Source organism: Colletotrichum graminicola (assembly GCF_000149035.1).
Source record: "Colletotrichum graminicola M1.001 genomic scaffold supercont1.37, whole genome shotgun sequence".
Taxonomy (NCBI): Eukaryota; Fungi; Ascomycota; class Sordariomycetes; order Glomerellales; family Glomerellaceae; genus Colletotrichum; species Colletotrichum graminicola.
Window position 1 is genome coordinate 161,973 of NW_007361041.1, and position 17,698 is coordinate 179,670.

The 17,698-nt window shown below is 57.0% G+C and overlaps 4 protein-coding genes across 4 annotated transcripts; all 4 read right to left on the bottom strand.

The window, feature by feature from the left end:
• Nucleotides 1–2,662: 2,662 nt before the first annotated feature.
• GLRG_08214 (globin) lies at nt 2,663–3,937 on the bottom strand (the record flags this gene model as incomplete). Its single annotated transcript, XM_008098899.1, has 1 exon — nt 2,663–3,937. The coding sequence occupies one exon, from the start codon at nt 3,935–3,937 to the stop codon at nt 2,663–2,665; it is 1,275 nt and encodes a 424-aa protein (XP_008097090.1).
• Nucleotides 3,938–7,607: 3,670 nt separating this feature from the next.
• On the bottom strand, nt 7,608–9,407 carry GLRG_08215 (uncharacterized protein; the record flags this gene model as incomplete). Its single annotated transcript, XM_008098900.1, has 1 exon — nt 7,608–9,407. One exon carries the CDS (start codon nt 9,405–9,407, stop codon nt 7,608–7,610), a length of 1,800 nt encoding a protein of 599 aa, XP_008097091.1.
• Nucleotides 9,408–10,075: 668 nt separating this feature from the next.
• On the bottom strand, nt 10,076–12,694 carry GLRG_08216 (glycosyl transferase group 1; the record flags this gene model as incomplete). The annotated part of the gene is made up of 5 exons (XM_008098901.1): nt 10,076–11,212; nt 11,460–11,662; nt 11,735–12,015; nt 12,088–12,473; nt 12,581–12,694. The coding sequence occupies 5 exons, from the start codon at nt 12,692–12,694 to the stop codon at nt 10,076–10,078; spliced, it is 2,121 nt and encodes a 706-aa protein (XP_008097092.1).
• A 3,083-nt stretch (nt 12,695–15,777) lies between these two features.
• GLRG_08217 (methyltransferase domain-containing protein) lies at nt 15,778–17,139 on the bottom strand (the record flags this gene model as incomplete). Its single annotated transcript, XM_008098902.1, has 3 exons — nt 15,778–16,234; nt 16,341–16,545; nt 16,674–17,139. The coding sequence occupies 3 exons, from the start codon at nt 17,137–17,139 to the stop codon at nt 15,778–15,780; spliced, it is 1,128 nt and encodes a 375-aa protein (XP_008097093.1).
• Between the last annotated feature and the right edge of the window lie 559 nt (nt 17,140–17,698).

The following is a 17,698-nucleotide window of genomic DNA, read 5'->3' on the forward strand; positions in this document are numbered from 1 at the left end:
CAGAAGTCCGTCCCTCGCGTGCATCCCAGGGCGCTTCACAAGTGAATTTCGCCCCTTGGAATGACGATGATGGAAGCGGCCAAAGTATAGGTAGTCGGCTCCGTGGGCGTGCGTGTGTGAGAGATCAGATCATTCGGCAAGGGTCCGGGATGTCCTTTGAACCCCAGGGTCTGATCCGGAGATCCATCGAGCAGTGGCGTGGATCGATATGAAAAGTCAGTTGTGATAGTAGCCATGGCGTGCAAGTCAACCGATGGCATGAAGGGGGGGGGGGGGGGTTAATCGATGGAATCAATGGTAGGTCGGGTCGTGCGGGATGGAGCCGCGGAAAAGAAGGCAAGAAGAACAGCCAAAGAAGAAAGGTGATTGAGAAAGGAAAGAAATCGATAGTGTCAAATGGACGGGGGAAACAACCCCCAGTCGTCGCCGTAACCTTGGGCCCTCTGACCTGACGCGAGGAAAGGAAGAATAAATCAGTTTGAGGAGTGTGGAGGGTCAAGAGACGCATTAATCACATTTTCGCTTCCCCATTGACGTGCATACCTGAGCATCCGAAGCATTCATTTGTTGTATGTTTGTGGGAGATGAAGATGATGGGAGATGGCGAGAGGGAGGAGGGAACGGAACATACAGTACAGGGGCGTGGACGCAGGAGCAACGGGCGGGGCGGAACCGAATCCCCCGGCAAAAGTACGTACCTGTTTTCGGATAACGGATCCGCGGATGGCAGGAGAGGGGCCGGAGGCCGGGGCCGGGGGATCGATACTTCCTTTTGAGTTATTTACCTACGTAGTATTACTCCGTACTCTGTACCGGTAGGTAGGCAGGCAATTACCTAGGTACTTACCTATATGTACCTACCCACCTATTTGTTTCTTCTTGCTTGAGGCAAATCCTTTCGCACTTGCTTCTCTTGCCCCTCCCCGTTGTGCCTGCCTCTCCCGGGTTGCAACAACAACCCCTTCCTGCCCTTGGATCAGGAAGACCCCACAGTGCCTTCTCCGGCTGTCCAGATCCCACTTTCCGTTCCAGAGTACCTACATACTCGGCTGAGTACCGTACCTGCCTACCTAGTAGTAGGTACTCGTTTCTTTCCTCTTGCCTCCACGCTTGACGGCCGGCCTCGGGCTCCCGTTCTTCCGCGGGCACGTGGCCTCGTCCAGTTGCGCCGATGGTAAACCCTGGGTCGATCCAGTCCACGGTCGTTCCGATCCTCGCACCGTTGGATGCGACCCTGTCTGCTTCCTCCGACCTCCTCGCGTCCGTCTCGTCGAGATGACTGCGGTATGCGAACTTTTCCCGTCTTTCAACGTCACAGTTCAACAATGCTGACTCTACCCTAACAGTAGTAACCCGAGTCCGACCCGACCATGCCTTGTCTTGGTGAGTGAGCTGCTTCGCTTCGTCGACCAGCAGGAGAGTATCCATTCTCCCCACTCCCTTCGAGGCACGGGATGGCCTTGCTTCTCCGCCTCTACGTTGGGCGTCGGCTCTTTGTCATATCTCGCATTGGGACCGGGTCCAGTATGGCCAGGACCCGATTGACGAGGGATCCATTTCTATTCACAATTGCCCGACAGTACACCCATGTCGATCTTGATGCATCATCGCGTCAGCTTTCATCGCAGCTTCGTCGGATCGCCGGGTCCCCCACCCCCATGCCCGCATTCTTGGCGACGCCCTCCCTGCTTCGCCCGTTGCCTGCCCTGCCGGAAGCTAGCCGTGTCCGCGCAAGTTCCCGCTCGGGGAACAAAGCAGCGCCCGCGCCGTGTATTGACACAGTTGGCCCCGAGGATCGTCGTCATGATGCACATTTTGGAAGCCAAGCCAAGTTTCTCGACACCTTCCTTTGCTGCGAAAAAGAAACGTCTCCAAAGAATGAGACCTTTCGCTTGTGTCGCGCTAGGTTTCTCGCCGTCCTTCCTCCCCACACCATACCTGTGCCTCCTATGACCGTGGTATGAGATGACAGTTCAACGGCGTATGCCTTACCTGACTTGTTATACTTGTTCGTGCAGACAAGCTCCTTGGCCCATCTGACACAGTTTGCAATAACAGGCACCTGCTTCTCAACAACCGCTTGCTCTTCCTCAACCTAACGGGTAGAGATCAACATTACTCGTCGCGCCTCGTCAACTTATACACTCGAAACGGATTCCAATTTCTCTTCTGCTTCTGGAAGCCTAGTTTCCTTGTTTGAGGGCACAAGGTGCAGAGAATTTCACGGCAGGAAAGTCCTTCGCAGAACCTGTCCTCCCGAAACGACCCAGCTGAGAAAAAGAAACGCTCAACCCTCACGACCGAGGGAAGGCCAGGTACCTAGAGAGTGAAAGGGAGAGAAAAAAAAGAAGAAAAAAGAAAAGAAACGATTCCAACCTTTCTCTTAGTCACCTAAACGATTTTTTTTTAATTCTTTTCCTCCTCGGATAAAACAAGTGGAGAATTTCTAAGAGGTATCTCTCTATCCGTTCGAATCAGCCAAAACACACGGTCAACTAAAAATAAGAAAAGATCAAGAGAAAAAAAAGCCGAGAACAAAAAACAAAGAAGCCGATTTCTAGACTGCCACCCCGCTGTGTCATCTTTTTCGCAAGATCCCTACCATTGATTCTTTTCCGACCATACTGTCGTCCGATCCAACCCTTCGAATCTTGGTCGCTGATTACTGCTCGACGTCACCAGTCGCGAACAGCTCCAGTTTTACTCTCCCCCTCTCAATACCCATGCTCTCGAGCACCAGTCTCACCTTGAGCATCCAATCTCTGGGCCCACAGACATAATACTCGGTTCTATTGTCGGCAAGGCCGAGGTCCTCCTGAGGCAGTCTCGTCAGGTCAAGGTGCTGTTCGAAGTCGTATTCCTGTCCTTTCTGGTCGCCCGGCTTGACCTCATTCAGAAAGATGTGCGCACTGACATTTTCCCGCTCGCGAGTGAGGTTTCGGATGTGCTTGGCAAAAACCAGACTGCCACTGTTACGTGCCGCGTGTACCCACTTGACCGGCCGGCTTGGCGTCTTGGACTCGGGGCCAAGTACCGTGTTGAGGATGGACATGAGCGGGGTCGCGCCGACGCCTGCCGAGAGCAGCACCAGCGGGACGTCGGCCTTGTCAGCCTGTGCCGTGTCGAGGAAGAAATCACCCTGGGGGTGAGACACCTCGACCTCGTCGCCGGCCTGGTAGCTGTCGTGCAGCAGGTTGGAGACTAGACCGGGTACCAGACCCTTGCTAATGTCGTCCTGTGGCGCGTTGACGACTGTCGCCTCGCGCTTGACGCTGATGCGGTAGCAATCGCCCCTAGAGGCGGCATCGCTGAGACTATATTGCCTCGGCTGGGTAATGCCGCCCAGCTGCGGCACGGGAACTCGGACGGAGATGTACTGGCCGGGCAAGTACTTTGGCAGTGGCAGTTTACCGTCCGAGGGAGCAAGGTAGAAACTGGTCACGGAATCGGATTCGTTGACGCGACGGATTATCCTGAACTTGCGCCAGTCGGTCCAAGGACCGGCCTCGCGATACATTTCACTCTCGCGGCCGACAAAGACCTGAGCGAGCTGGGCGTAGGCCGCGGTCCAAGCCTCGGCGATCTCGGGAGTGAGGGCGTCGCCCAGGACTTCACCAATGGCTTTCATGAGGTGGGTACCGACGATGTCGTACTGCTCGGGGCGGATGTACAGAGAGGCATGCTTGTGGGCGATGCGCTCCACGGCGGCCTTGAGCTTGGGCAGGTCGTCGATGTAGGTGGCGTAGGCGAGGACAGACTGGGCGAGTGCCCGGGGCTGCTCGCCCGAGGCCTGGTTGCGGAGACTGAAGACGTTCTTGAGCTCTGGGTGGGTGTCGATCATGTCCTTGTAGAAGAGCGTTGTGATGGTCTCGCCGTGCACCTTGAGCACGGGTGCCGTCGACTTGACGATGTTGATCTGGTCTTGAGTGAGGCCCATTTTTGGCGTTTGACGTGGAGAAGAATCAGCCAATACGTTGGGCAGGACGAGCCGGTTGCGGCAGCAGGCGAGGATGTCTGGAGGGAGAAGTCCAACATGCACTGAAGGCGAGTCGCGAAGGTGTTTGTCAAGGATGACGACGTTGATGATATATGTTGCAGCAAGTTTGCGCGGGCAGTCCGAAGTCTGAAGTTTTCTTATGGTCTGTGTGTGCGCATGAAGGGTCGGAAAGAGAGTGTCTGATATCTTTGTGTGGATACTGAGTTCTTTCGTGCCGTTTCAGAAAGCTTGGGAGGGCCACCCGGCCAGGTTTTTATCTTACACGAAGCTGCTGCTGCGTGCGGCGGGTTGCACCGTCTCCGTGGCACGACGTGGGCCATGTTGACAAATGCCCGTCACCTCAATGGTCTCTCCGCGGCGATTCCCTCGCTCCCTCGGCGGCGTGAGAGGCCACTGGGTCGTTTCTCGCTCTGGCCTCCACAAAAAAAGTCATGGCCTTCTTACTGATGGCCTGACCTAATATCGAGGATGCCTACACCCTCTCGTCGTGTAGATCTTGCATCTCCGCGGGGTGGGGGCAAGGCGGCACGGCGTGCACACGGCGGGGATGTTCAGCGGCCGGGGGTAACCCCTGACGTTTGGCGCAGCGGAATTCCATCTTTGACGGCTCGGCCTTTGGATTGGCGGGTGTGCCTCTCTGCCCGCGAGTGTGGGAGTCAAGAATAAGCACAGGGTGGAAGGGACTTTGCTGGCCTGCGAGACAGTTGCGTCGCTCTGGAGGCGGCAACTCCAAGTTCTCTCCAACGGCAATCAAGTGCCGTTTATTAACATGACCACAGACACTACGGTCGGTCTACTATACTGATACAAAAAAAAAATATCAGATGCTAGAGCGTCAATACCTTACATGTCAACGATTGCAGCGTGTTCCGTGCTCTGAGCACCGGCAGATGCGACGCGAGCTGCGATATGGTTTGACATGTCGCGTTCGCGCGGTCTGAGGGTTTATGCCTCACTCGAGGCATAAACCCAACGACTGCAGAAACAGAGAGGGAGAGAAAGAGAGAGAGAGCGCCAGTAGTGCCCTAACAGCGCGCTCAAAAAGCCGGCTATCAAAGCCGAGTCCATCCCGACATGGCCGGACAAGTTGAGGGTCGCACACGTGGTGTCAGACAAGTAGACGTATTAACTGCGGTATACAATAATTGTGAGCCGATGACCAGATTCCCTTTTTTGATGTCGACGTCTGAGGACAAGACTGCAATATTTGAATGAGGCACTTCTGTCTGGGCTGTTTGTCTGAGCCCGTCAGTATCGCACCCGCCGGACGAGTGAGCCAAGGGATGGCGGAACACGAGGTGTGCAGAGCAAAGACGGAGGGGACCACCTTCCCACGAACAAGAAGACACGAGGCGACACTGCGTCAAAAGACAAATGTTGCACCGTCGCTCCCGTGAGAATCACCCGTGGGTGGACGCCGGTTGTGCGACGTAACACAGCCAGAGACATTCTGCGTCGCTCGTCGATTGCAATCTCGCCTGGGCGAAGCGGTTCGGAGGAGGAGGTTCAACAACGGGTCCAGACTATTTTTTTCTGTTCCAGCGCCTCCCGTCGCCCTCGCGGTTCATCCATGCAGGTGAGCGGCGGCTGCGCGTCCCGTAGCGTCGCTAGCCGCATGGGCAATGTCTCCTCCTGGTCTTGGGCCTTTGAGACTCGTCGCTTCTAGCAGAGAGTCACTCAGAGGGCCCGGGAAGACAAGACACTTTGGGCAGTCGATGATGCAAGAAATAAATAACACATGAAAAGATGGACACAGATTGGGCGGGGAAAAGACGATCATCAACGAGGACCCCGCGCTATGGACGGGACGGACTCACATCACTCCCGTCACTCCCGCCCTCCTCCTCCTCCTCCTCCTCCTCCTCTTCCCCCTCCTGGATAAACATCGAACAGGGGGTGACCCCACGAAAGCAGCAGCGATGACAGAACCTGGCCTGACAGCTGGGGTCGTGCTGAGTGAGCTACATCAGTCGAGGCGGTGATGGTCTACAGTCACAAGCCCTGATGTCAGGTCCGGAACGGGGGCTCGGAACTGTAAGCGACCATGTGCTGCATTCCTATCCTACCCTTCACGCAACAGGCACGACCCCTGCCTATCGGCCTGCCTGCTGGATGTTCCTAGGCGATACGGACGCTAACCCTACTCCAACGGCCCCTAACCCCCAACCAGGACACAAGGGTTATGCCCAGGCCCTAGAGAGGGAATTCCCGGAACATGTGCTTTCCATCCCCCCCAATCATTTTTATCTTATTTATTTTGTTCGTTTTGTCTCCCGGCCTTTCCGCGCGCGCGGGTGAACGCCTCTGCAGAGGTGGTAGAGAAAAGGCACGTAGGGATGGAATGGGAAACGTCCGGAGCCAGAAGCCTTTCCACCGCGTGCCAACCCTTTCATGCCTCCAGCTAGCCTCGTACCATTCGTGACACACGAAAAGGCACGAAAAGGGCAAGGGTTCTAGACGCCGTCCTCCGCTTAGAAATTAGTAAGGGCCTTCACTGGTGGGTGGGTGGGTGGGTGGGTGTTCCGATCGCCTGCGGGGGGGATCCGAGTAATCCTGCATGGGGCACACGGGATCCACGCCGGTGGTCCGACATTTTTCATGGGAGGGAACCACTCGCCGGGAAACCATATACGAATAAGAAGGGCGCACACGCGCGGCTGCACCCCGGCCTCAGCACATGATGCCACTCTCATCCCGCCCTTCCATACCTCGCAGATCTCGCTATAGCGAGATGTCCGAGGTGCGAGCTGTGGGCTCATAGGTAGTCCACCCGTTGGAGTCTAGGTTTGTCAGTCACCGTGTGGACCGTACGATCGGGTCTACCCGTTCCAAGGAGGCGGGATTCGGAGACAGAGAGAGGGGGCGGTGGTGGGCTGGATTTGGAATCTGTAGACGAACTAGAGGTCTATATCTCCGCGGCGCAATCACAGGCTGACAAACGAGGGGGGGGGGGGGGGCTCGTCTGCTTGGGTCAGACGACGTATGAGCTTCCTTGTGTGGTACTACACTTCTCGGGCGCAGCTGGGCCGGTCGAGGGAGGCTTTTCCGGCCAAGGAACTCAGGGCGACGATGCCTTCTCCGCGGGCCATCAGAGCACGCACACATCGGCCTCCGGTGCTTCCCATCTCTCCTCGGCCATGCTGGGTTGGAAGACTGTCAACTCTCTCCCTCGCCTTTGGCCTCGACGAGAAGGGACCCCTCCAGTCTAAAGGGCCATGGGTCGATGGTCACGCTCTCGTCCAGACCGCATCCTCTCCTCACTTGCGCGAGTTCGAGGGGCTGGTCATGGGCCAAGATAATGAAGTGGTAAACGGCGGTCCTTCTCAGTCTTTATGCTAGAGGATCATGCCACCTTTGACTGGACTGATGCCCGTCGACCGGGTTGGAATAGGCGGATCTCTCTCTCACAGTCGTTGCCACGAACTACTACTGCATTGCCATGGCATCTGCCACAAACTCTGGCGAGCACGTCGCATCTGCAAACGGTGCAGACGACGGCTCATGTAAATAACTGCTAAATAGATAAATAAAAATACCATGAACAGTATAACACGAAACCCGACACGCCTGGTTTACGTATAGCTAAACATGAACAGCCCGCTTAACCGTCCTACACCATCCTGGGCTCCCAGTCCCAATACCCGACGTTGGCGCCGCCCGGGCGCCACCGATCGAGCATGACGCTCCGGTTGTGGCAGCTCGGCCGGAAGTGGTCCTCCACGTAGCCGAACGGCCACATGGCGATGAAGCAGACCTCGCCGACGCCGCACCCGGGCTTGCACCTCTTCCAGCCGGCCCACCCGAGGTCCCTCTTGAGCGCCTGGATTGCTGCGCGACCCCGCCGGACCGCGCCGCCGAGCTTCTCGTCCTCGTCGCCGTCGCCGTCCCGGGCGGCCGCGACGACGTCCCGGATCTCGGCCTGCGAGAAAGCGCTGGCCAGCGCGGGCGCCGCTTCGAGGACGAGGCCGCGGACGTCGAACAGGTCCCCGCAGATGCGCTCCGCAACGGTGGAGATGGCGGCGTGGAGCATGCTGTCCTCGGGCGTCCACTCGTCCCTCCGTACCGTCGCCGGCGCGAGGTGGCTCGCGGCGCACCGCTCCCTCGCATCCTTGACGTAGTCGTCCTCCTCTCCGCGCGCCGCCGCCGCCGCCGCCGAGTCGGATGCGTCCCGCGGGTAGTCGACGAACGAGTTCGTCACGACGAGGACCTGGCCCAGGAACGCCTCGTCCCCGCCGTCTTCGCCCTCGTCCGCCAGCGCCTCGATGCGGTCGGCGTACCGCGAGACCATCATGTCGACGATGCCTTGCCAGTCAACCTTTCCCTCTGCCCACTTTGCCCCCTTGACGATCTCCTCGACCCTCCCGAGAATCACCCCCCTCTCCCCGTCCGCAGGGAGTCCCAGCCTCGGCATGTCCCCCCGTCCGTTCGGATTGGTCACGTTCAGCGGATACCACAGTCCGCTCACCATCCCTCCAAAGTCCAACCTCACTCTCCCGGCCCCGATGCCGTCGTACCGCTGGCTGACGGCCCTCGCCCACTCAAACAGATTCATGCCGTACTCCCCCTCGACCTGGTCCATCCACGGTCTCCTCAGCATCGAGACGAGGTCCAACCCGTCAAAGAAGTCGCAGTAGATGGACTCGAACCCGATCTCCATCCTGATGACCCCGTCGAGGCCCCATGCCTTGACGATCTTGCAGATGTCTCTGGCGCGGTCGATGTCTCCGTACCCGGGCGCGTTGTCGACCCCACGCAGCAAATAGTCCTGCGTATCCAGCGTGCCCATGGCCGTCTTTCCCGCGCTCATGCCGTCGATGTACAGCAGCTTCAGGTCTCGGTTCGCGCGATACGTGTGGAGGTACCCCCGGACGGGTCCTTCTGGTCTCCCAGGCCTCCCGGAACCCTTGGGAGGCCTCTCGTCGTCCTCCCCCCCGAGCGGTTTCTGTCCTTGAACCGTCGGGTCAACCGGCCGGCCGCCGTGTGGACTCCCACCTCGACCGGGTGGCGGGCGCTGGCCCCTCCAGCTCCTTGCAAAGTTCTCGGAATGTTCCATTTCGAAAGCGAGCCACTCGAAACCCTCGGGCGTGCTGTTGGAGTTGGTACCATGGTACATCAGCGTACCCTTTGGCACCGTCGCGGGGATCAGCCCCATGCCGTTGTGGTGCACCGAGGACCCCCACTGCCGCATGGCCGAGTGCACCTCGTTGAAAATGTATGCGGCATTCTCGCGAGCGTGGTCGGGGCTCGGCGAGAAGCCGGAAGGCGACGACGACGATAACGACGATGATGGCGGGTGTACGTGGGACTCGTCCGAGTGTGGCAGTGGCAGCGAGAAGGGCTCGGCTGACACGAGGGCGGCTGTTGTCGGAGATAAAGCCACGCTGAGCAGCGCCGAGATCAGGTGGACCATCTTGGTTCACTGTCGAACAGTAGCGTCCAAGACTTTTCAACCGCAAAGAAAACACCAGGCAAAACACCAAAGAAGAAGCAGAATTGATCCTTGAGGCACCAGGGGAGGGAATGCAAAAAAGAAAAAGGTGGAAAGATTGCGTGCGCTATGTTTGTTTGGCTTATCAGCCGGAAGGATCGATCCATCTTGGTTCGGCTACCAGAAAAACCAGGATCGAAGGACCCTTTGCATGCGTGGCTAGTCACGTCAACTGACTGATTCGTCGTCGTGACACTCGAGATGTTGCAGCGGGACCTTCCGGCCAGGGGCGCCGGACTGCGCCATCACATGCTGTCACCTGCTGTCACCCCCCGGCCCTCGCTCGCTATATTTAATGCCACGTTTGAACACTTCTCTGCGAAACATCGGTTTACGTGATAGAACTCGCTCAACAAACAAACAAAACAACTCGGCGGCAGCTGAGATACCAACAGTAACACCGCAGCCGCATCATGCAAATCAGTGGGGGTTGCGCATCTTCATCTATCAATCATATCTCTACGTCTAAGCATCACGCCGCCGCAAAATCAACCCTTCTTCCATGACAAGATCCAAATGTCCCCCGACTCAACCCACACAATCGCACGACGTCCCATTGCACAAGATAGTCACTCGGAATTCGCGTCCTTCTACTGACCCTTCTCGCCGTCCTGGTCATTAGCATTTCCAGAGATGACGGCAATGTCCTTCTTTTGCGTAAATTGCCGTGGCAGACGGTTCTCCCCCTCCCTGTACGGTTTGCCGGCTTCCTCTCGGGCCATGTCGTTAACCCAGCGCTCATCACCGCGCAGCCCAGGCCTGACACCCACTTCGGCCCATTTGGCGGCAAGGTAGAACCAGCCCAGTGCGTTTCCGACTGTACCCACCTCATCGCTCACGCCCGTGGCAGCAGCGTGACTCATCTTCTTGTGCAACTCGTTGTCGGTGAAGAGGTCTACAAGGTGACCTGCCACGGCCTTGTAGTCGCCGGGCTCAACCAAGAAGCCATTGACATTGTCCTTGACCTGGAGGGGAATGCCACCTGCACGGGTGGCAATGACAGGCCGGCCGGCGTGCAAAGCCTCCGAGACCTTGACCTCGAAGCCTTCGCGGGTGGAAAGCTGCAGGACAACGTGGGCATTAGCGATGACCGTGTTGAGAACCTGATCGTTGGGATCGAGGCGCATGATGCTGCAGTCATTGATCAGATGAGGGTAGTGCTTCTCGAGCTGGTTCATTGTCTGGTCATAGATCAAACTGGCATCAGGATCGTCGATAGAGCCATTGCCGCAGACGACAAGCTGCGGGATCTCAGTCTCTCCCTTTTCGTCCATCAGACGCCGAAACTCGGCGTAAGAGTCAATCACGGTAGGGATGCCCTTGGAAGGGTCGAAGCGAGCCACCTGAATGATGTACTTGCGGGCTGGCCACAGAAGCTCCGTCATTCCCTGGTTGCGGCAGGCGGTGTTGTAGATGTGTCCGTAGTAGCCCGTGTCCCACTTGTTCAAATGCTTGTTCAAGCCATCCAGCCAATCCGTGGTAGCTGGGAGGTATACCACCTTCTCCCGAGGCACCGTGTTTGGCACGAACATGGGGATGGGATGGCTGATAAACATGTCGGCATGCTGAATATTGCTCCACAAGAAGCGCCAGATGTCTTCCTGGGGGGACCCGGCTTTTGCAGTCAAGTCACTACGGATCTGGATATGGGATCTGTAAAGGACGGGCCGGTCGGGTGTCATCTTCTTGATTAGTGGGATCAAGCCGGGCATCTGCGGGTCGTCAATCTGGACGGCGCACACCTGTCAGCCGTAGTTCACAACCGGAGCCCCGGAATGTCTGATGCACAGGAACCGCATTCTGATATGGATGGGGGTGGGGCGATTCCTGATAGAGGAGGAGAGCTTGTGTGGAGGTCATCCCACTTTGAATGCACCCCATGGAGGGGCAATCGGCTCTGCGCGTGAGGGCAGGGGCAGGTAGGTTTGGAGGTGATAGCTGGGGAGAGCGGGGAATGGATTGGAGAAAGCTCACCATGACCACGTCGGCACCACCCTCTTCCGGAGGTCGCAGAGGGCCTCCCTCTGAAAGCCAGTAGCGGTTGGCATTGTCCGTGATCCAATCAATAATGGACTGCTTCTCCTCGGCCGAGACGCGCTGATCTGGATGGCTGACTCCCTGGAGAATATTGTGGATGTTCTTGGTGACCCTGAAGACGCCGGGCCTGGGCTTGGGCACTAGCTATGATGTCAGATCCATACGATTTCCCGCGAACCAAGCAGTCATCTTCCCTGCCGGATAAAACGTACCATACCAAGTCAGATCAACGCCAATGAGACGCGCAAACCGGACGAGGGCGTGCCGCATCAAGGCGACACCACCTCCCTGCGGGGTACTACTGAAGAAGGCGACCTTTATCTTGTTCTCGCGAAGCTTCTTGGCATAGAACATAGTGGCATCCCAGGTCGAGGCGCCGCATGTGTCCTTGTGGTTCTGAACCGTGTTGAGCTGCACGCGGAATCCAGCGTCAGTCTGGACAACGCCTCTCCAGCCAACTTGGAGCAGCGGAACTAGTGAGGGACCAAAGTTCCTGCAGATGAGCTATTAGCAGTTGGTTCTGTCGAGTTGTTAAGTGCTGATTGAGACTGGGCAGACGTCTTACATGATGCACTTGCGAGCCATCGAGTCGGCTTGCTCGTCAACGCGCTTGATGTCCCAGAAACTCTTCTCCTTCTGTTCGTCATCGGGGCGCAAGACAACAGGAACGATGTCAAGGTCCAGCCAGAGACGAGAGCACAGATTCTGGCTCATGTATTTGAGGGTCATAGGAAGACCGGCACCGATGAACTTGGCGAAGTTTGCATGTTCGTAATCCTCGAGGGTGTTGATGACATAGTCGGCAATGGCGTCGTTGCCCGTTTGTGTGGCGTCGTCAAGATTGACGTACTTGACCGTGAAGTCGACCAGGTAGACGGTGTCGTGGATTGCCAGGGCGATAACGGCGGTGTGGGAGTCAGCAAAGACGGCCGAGATACCACAATAGAGAGTCTACCAGGCCGCTGTTAGTTGAGGGGAGGTCTGGGTTCTATCCGTCGGGCCGTGATTTGGGACGTCGACCCGACGAATGTCACCACACGAGACGATTAATGACTTACAGTAAGAGCTGGGCCAAAATGATTGCCCTGCTCGTGCATAGTGCTCATCTGCCTCCTTCGGTGCGCCGAAGTGCCAAAAGAGAACTGACGACCTGGCTCCTTTGGGGTGGCCATGACGACGAGGTTCAATTGCGTGTGCAGAAAGATGAATTGGTGTTGAATTGATAGTTTGGACGGAGGAGCCGAAAGGGAGGTCAACTAAATGGTCTATAGTATTGTATCCGCAGACTTGAGGACAATAGCGAGAGGCAAAATCAGAAGAAATAGAGGCGGATGATGCACGGGTTTTGTTCTTGAAATCAGGATGGGGAGCGGCAGACTGAGTGAGAGCCGGCGAGAGAGAAACGAGGACAGCGAACAAGGACCACGGCATGGGACGAAGATGCAAGCAAGGCGAGGAGCAAGGAGGGCAGGAGAGGGGGTGATGTCCGCACTGTACGACGGCAACAAGGTTGGAAGGAGCACGAGGACAGGAAGTCAGGCAGGAAGGCAGGCGAGGGTGGTTGCCGATGTTGTTGGGGAAGCCACCATGGGACGATCCTGCCGTATCTGCCGACAAGCAGGAGACGACTCTGACGTGGGGGGAAGGAACCCATATAATTAGGCAGTTTTATTCTTGGAGGACCTGTTTGACACCATGCAAGTAGTGTAAGACCGAAATGAGGAAGCTGGGGGGAAACGATGAAAAAATAAGAAATAAAAATAAATTCAAGTCTACAGCAGGTACCTTGCCATGTGCATAACACGCATTGACATGCAATAGTCCAGGGCCCTCTCACGACCGGTACCTTCGGGAGGGTAACGGCCAAGCGGGGCCGGCCGCGAACGGTCAGCCAACGTCAGGTCACTCTCGCCCGGGGAAAGGAGCATACCGTGGTAACTTGCCCAAGTGCTTACCTAAGTAGGCAGGTACGTGCCTAGGTAAGGTGATGGCTCGCCTCATCTCGTCATTTTCCACCCAAAGCCAGGTCTGTTTGGTTTTGGGAGATGCCATATGTCGCCGTTCGGAAGCTCGTATGCAGTGGCATTGCAAGGCAAAACAGTCAGCCATGTCCCTGTCGTACGAGCACGCCAAGATACTCGTACTCATCATACCGACATACCTAGCTACAAACCTAACGTGGAACGCCACAAGGCGAGGGCGAATGCTGCGGAGGAAAGCAACCCCTGCTCTGCTCTGCACGTGTAGTGTACTAGTATGTAACCGTACCTTAGTGGTCCCCTCCGCACTTTGTTGGCCCCTTGTCCGTCTCGAAGCTATGCCGTTGAGCTATCAGCCCGGTACTACCTAACTGCTACACGACTCCATCCGACCCCGAATCGAATGTGCGTCGAGGAGGTCGGGGCTGCTGATGAGCGGTAGCATTGCAGCAATGAGGCTTATGCCCGAGACCGCACGTTACCTAGTAGTGATCCTGCCTGCCACCCTCTAGGCTCCAAGGAAAGGTACCTAGGTAGCAGACAAACTACCTAGGTACCTACCTAGGTACTTAGACTTTACCGGGTACTTTGTTAGTTTTTGGATTCACTAGGTAATGTTCTTATTTCCTTATTCGTGTAGGTTCGTCCATCCCAATGGCTTTTTATCGCAACGTCTTTGGAACGTCATCAGTCCATCGACGGCAAGTACATCCAGCGAGCGGCACCTTCTCATTTCCGAGTTGCCTGCCGCCTGCCGTTTGCCGCCTACCGCTTCCTCCTACCGTCATACAGACAGACAGACGAACACTTCCACACACGCCCCCCCCCCCCTTTTCAAACCAACGCGTCTTGGTCGGCGCCACAGCGCCACAGAGTGATGGAAGAATAATTTCTTCTCTCTTCACCATTCTCTTGAGGAGCGAGTATACGATACGCCCATCGCCATTGAACACTTGAAACGCCTCGTCGAGGACCCGACAACTATCTAGACACCAAAATCCGGCACTCTCACATCGGTGGCAGGCACTCTTGCACCTCCCTAGCGCATGACGGCGGTCTCCGTCTCTACTCGATTCTTCAATTCGTCGACGTCCCATCACCATCTCCTCTCCCTCCCCCTCAATGCGCAACCCACCCGAACCAGTCACGCATGGACTCTGCTCGATCGACACCCTGGAAAGAGTCGGTGAGGAGACAGCCCACCCAGCCCGCATTGCTCAGCTTTGGGAATCGTACGGCGAGGTGCCAAAACCATTCCTACTGGACTACTGCACTCAACCATCCTACTGCCAATCACACCACCCACTTTACGACGACGGTCCTCTCTTGAGATCTTTTGTTGCATTATCACGAGCAAAACATGGCAAAGTCTCTGCAACAGCTCGATAACCCGCGCCCTTCCTCAACCTCTGCTCGACGGGCAATCGTTCTCGTTGCACGACGCTGCCTGCAGCAAATGCCCCTGCACGCCGAGATGGGCAATGATCAAGTCCATATGACACCACATTCGAGCTGCACCCCAGTCAATGCGCCGGTGTACCCGTGCAACTGGTGTTACTGGATTGAACTATGCCGCCACCCTCAGGTTCTGCTGTGATTACAGCACTACTAACAATGTCATCGTCCCCTCAACCTTTTGCCCTGCCGCCCAGCTCGCCCCACGGCCAGGTAGGTACTCGTGCACCCCCCCGACACTACTCTGCTGCGGAAACGCATGTACAGCAGTAGTTCCGCCTGCAGCTAACTCCATCACAGCACCAACCCCTCACCCCGCCATGCAGTGCAACAAGGGCCGTTATTTGGTTTCGAAAACCATATTGTCAGCCGTGGGGGGCCTCTTCGTTCTAGGGTAGGCTTAGGTCGTCGTTCACACTGTACGACACGGAGCGAGTTGCACGAGAGCGCATGGCACCACAGCATCCTAACATTTAATCTCCGAGAAAGCATGTGAGACGCTGTAAACTCGATTGCTGATGGGCATGCTGAGGGTCGTCCTTCATGAACCGAGCCCTCTGCTGTGACGAGTACACAGCCAAACCGACATCAGCGCCCGATCAGACAGAAACATGTTATAATCTTATTAGGCTCTAGTTATATGTTGCTTTATCAGTATTAATGGCTTAAAACCCTTGGGTCAAGATCAAAAAGTGCGCCTCAGTTACCATGGTATCTCCAACCGGTACTCCTAGTCAAGGCCCTTACTAGCCTCAAGCCAGCAGCCCATCAAACAGAAGCCCCTCGCCGGAACACCGGTGTGAGGAAAAGATGTGACCGAATTACAGGTTGTGCGGTTTCTGGCCGAGGAGAATGTGGAAGTAAACATAGGAATGCACCGAAGGGTTCCCGAGGTCCCTTCGCACCTCGTCCAGGAAGCTCGCGACCTCGCCGTGCGACCACTTCAGGATGTCGACGAAAGGGCGAAGCGTGATGGCCTCGAGGCCCTCGTATACGACGTCATGTGTCAGCATGCCGATGAGCTTCTTGATGTCGTCCTTGGGCCAGGGCCCGACGGGCACCTTCTTCACCGTATGCCGGATGTCGACGAAGCCGGCGTCGCGAAGGCGCGCCGGGTTCCGCTCCGCGGCGTGCATGTCTGTGCCAACGCGTACCATGGCCTCGTCAAGGAGCTCGACCATGCGGGAGGGGGCGTAGTCGGCGGGCATGGTGTCGTCGTCGCAGCCGTACGTCCAGCGGAACTCGTGGAGCTCGATCCAGCCGCCCGGCTTAAGAGACCTATTCGTCGGGTTGGAAAAAGGTTGCCCAATCAAGGGGGAACGACCGGCAGGGACCGAGAGGGAGGAATATGGGAGTTGACGAGGGACAAAACGTGGTGCCTTACGTGTATGCGTTGCGGAACAGTTTCGGCCAGTCGCGGATCGATGGGGCCATGTTTCCCAGGCGGACAAAGTCCAGCGTGTTGGGAGGGTCGTTCCAATCGTCTTCGGCGTCGTCGATTATAAAGGTCACGTTGGGCGGCTGCATCAGGAGCTGGATAGGGCTGAGGTCGAGACCGATGACGGCGGCCCCGGGGTATTTGTCGCCCACTGCACGTGCGTGAGTGATTCAGAATCGCCGATGGTAAAGCAACCCACACACAGCCGTAATGTTCACCGCACTCGCAGCACAGCATCCGGACAAGATAAGCGATTACAAAGGGGAAGGGAGGACTCACTCTCCTCAACCCAGGCGCCGACGCCCGTGCCGACGTCGAGGATCCTCTGCGGGTTGCGGAGCGGGGCGTAGTGCAGGCGGACGCCGCAGAGGAGCAGCATGGCGTCGTGTTTCATGAGCTCGCGGCGCTGCTCGGGAGCGTCGTTGGGGAAGGGGTAGCGGCCTTCGCGGAAGCGGTGGAAGCTGCGACCATCCTTGTAGACAAAGTCTGTGACGCTCGGCGTCAGGGAGTAGATGTCGTCTTCCGCGGCGTCGGAGGCAGAGGCGTAGCCGTCGTCCTCGTCCTCGTCGTCGTTGTGGCCGTCTCCGGAGGCCATTACCGTATCGTCGTCCGTGGTCGGAACGAAGGCGGTGGGGGCGGAGGCGGCGGCGGCGGCGGCGGCGGGTACAAATGCGGCGCCGTGGGGTTGATGGACGGTTTGCGGCGGGTTGGCGCCGGTGCTCAAGGGCGGTGGGCGGGATGTCATATTTCGGGTTCGAGCAGCGCAAAGGACCGCAGCAAGAGACTAGTAGGAGTGATTTGCGGTTGTCGTGCAATTAGACTTGACATTAAACACTGAGAGATGGGAAAAAGAGCGGTGGGGAAGTTGAGACGATCCCCTGGTCCCCCATTCAGTCAGATGAGAGAGAGTTACATGTTCGGTCGGTCGCTGCATCTGTCGGAACACGGGCCCCCTGGCTCTCTGGCTCTCCCTGGCCGCCACGTCGTATACGGATCCGTTAGCGTTGGAGGAGTTATGTCTCTCATCTACGGGACGGGTTGGGTTGTTTATGCCATTTCCACACGTCGCCACTCATCCCGCCCATCTCTGTCCTCACCATTTTATCCAAAGCGACAGCAGGCCAGCCTCTGGTTAGTCTCTCTCGTACTTGCAGCCCAGGACGAGATTCAATCTCGATCCAGGGTTGCTGGGCAGTTTCTGTTCGATACGTGACTCGCCAGTGAGAAGTCTCCATCGAACTGTCAACAAGGTTTGAGAGCTGCAGATAGGCTATAGCCATGCTCTGAACCAAGAAAGGAAAATC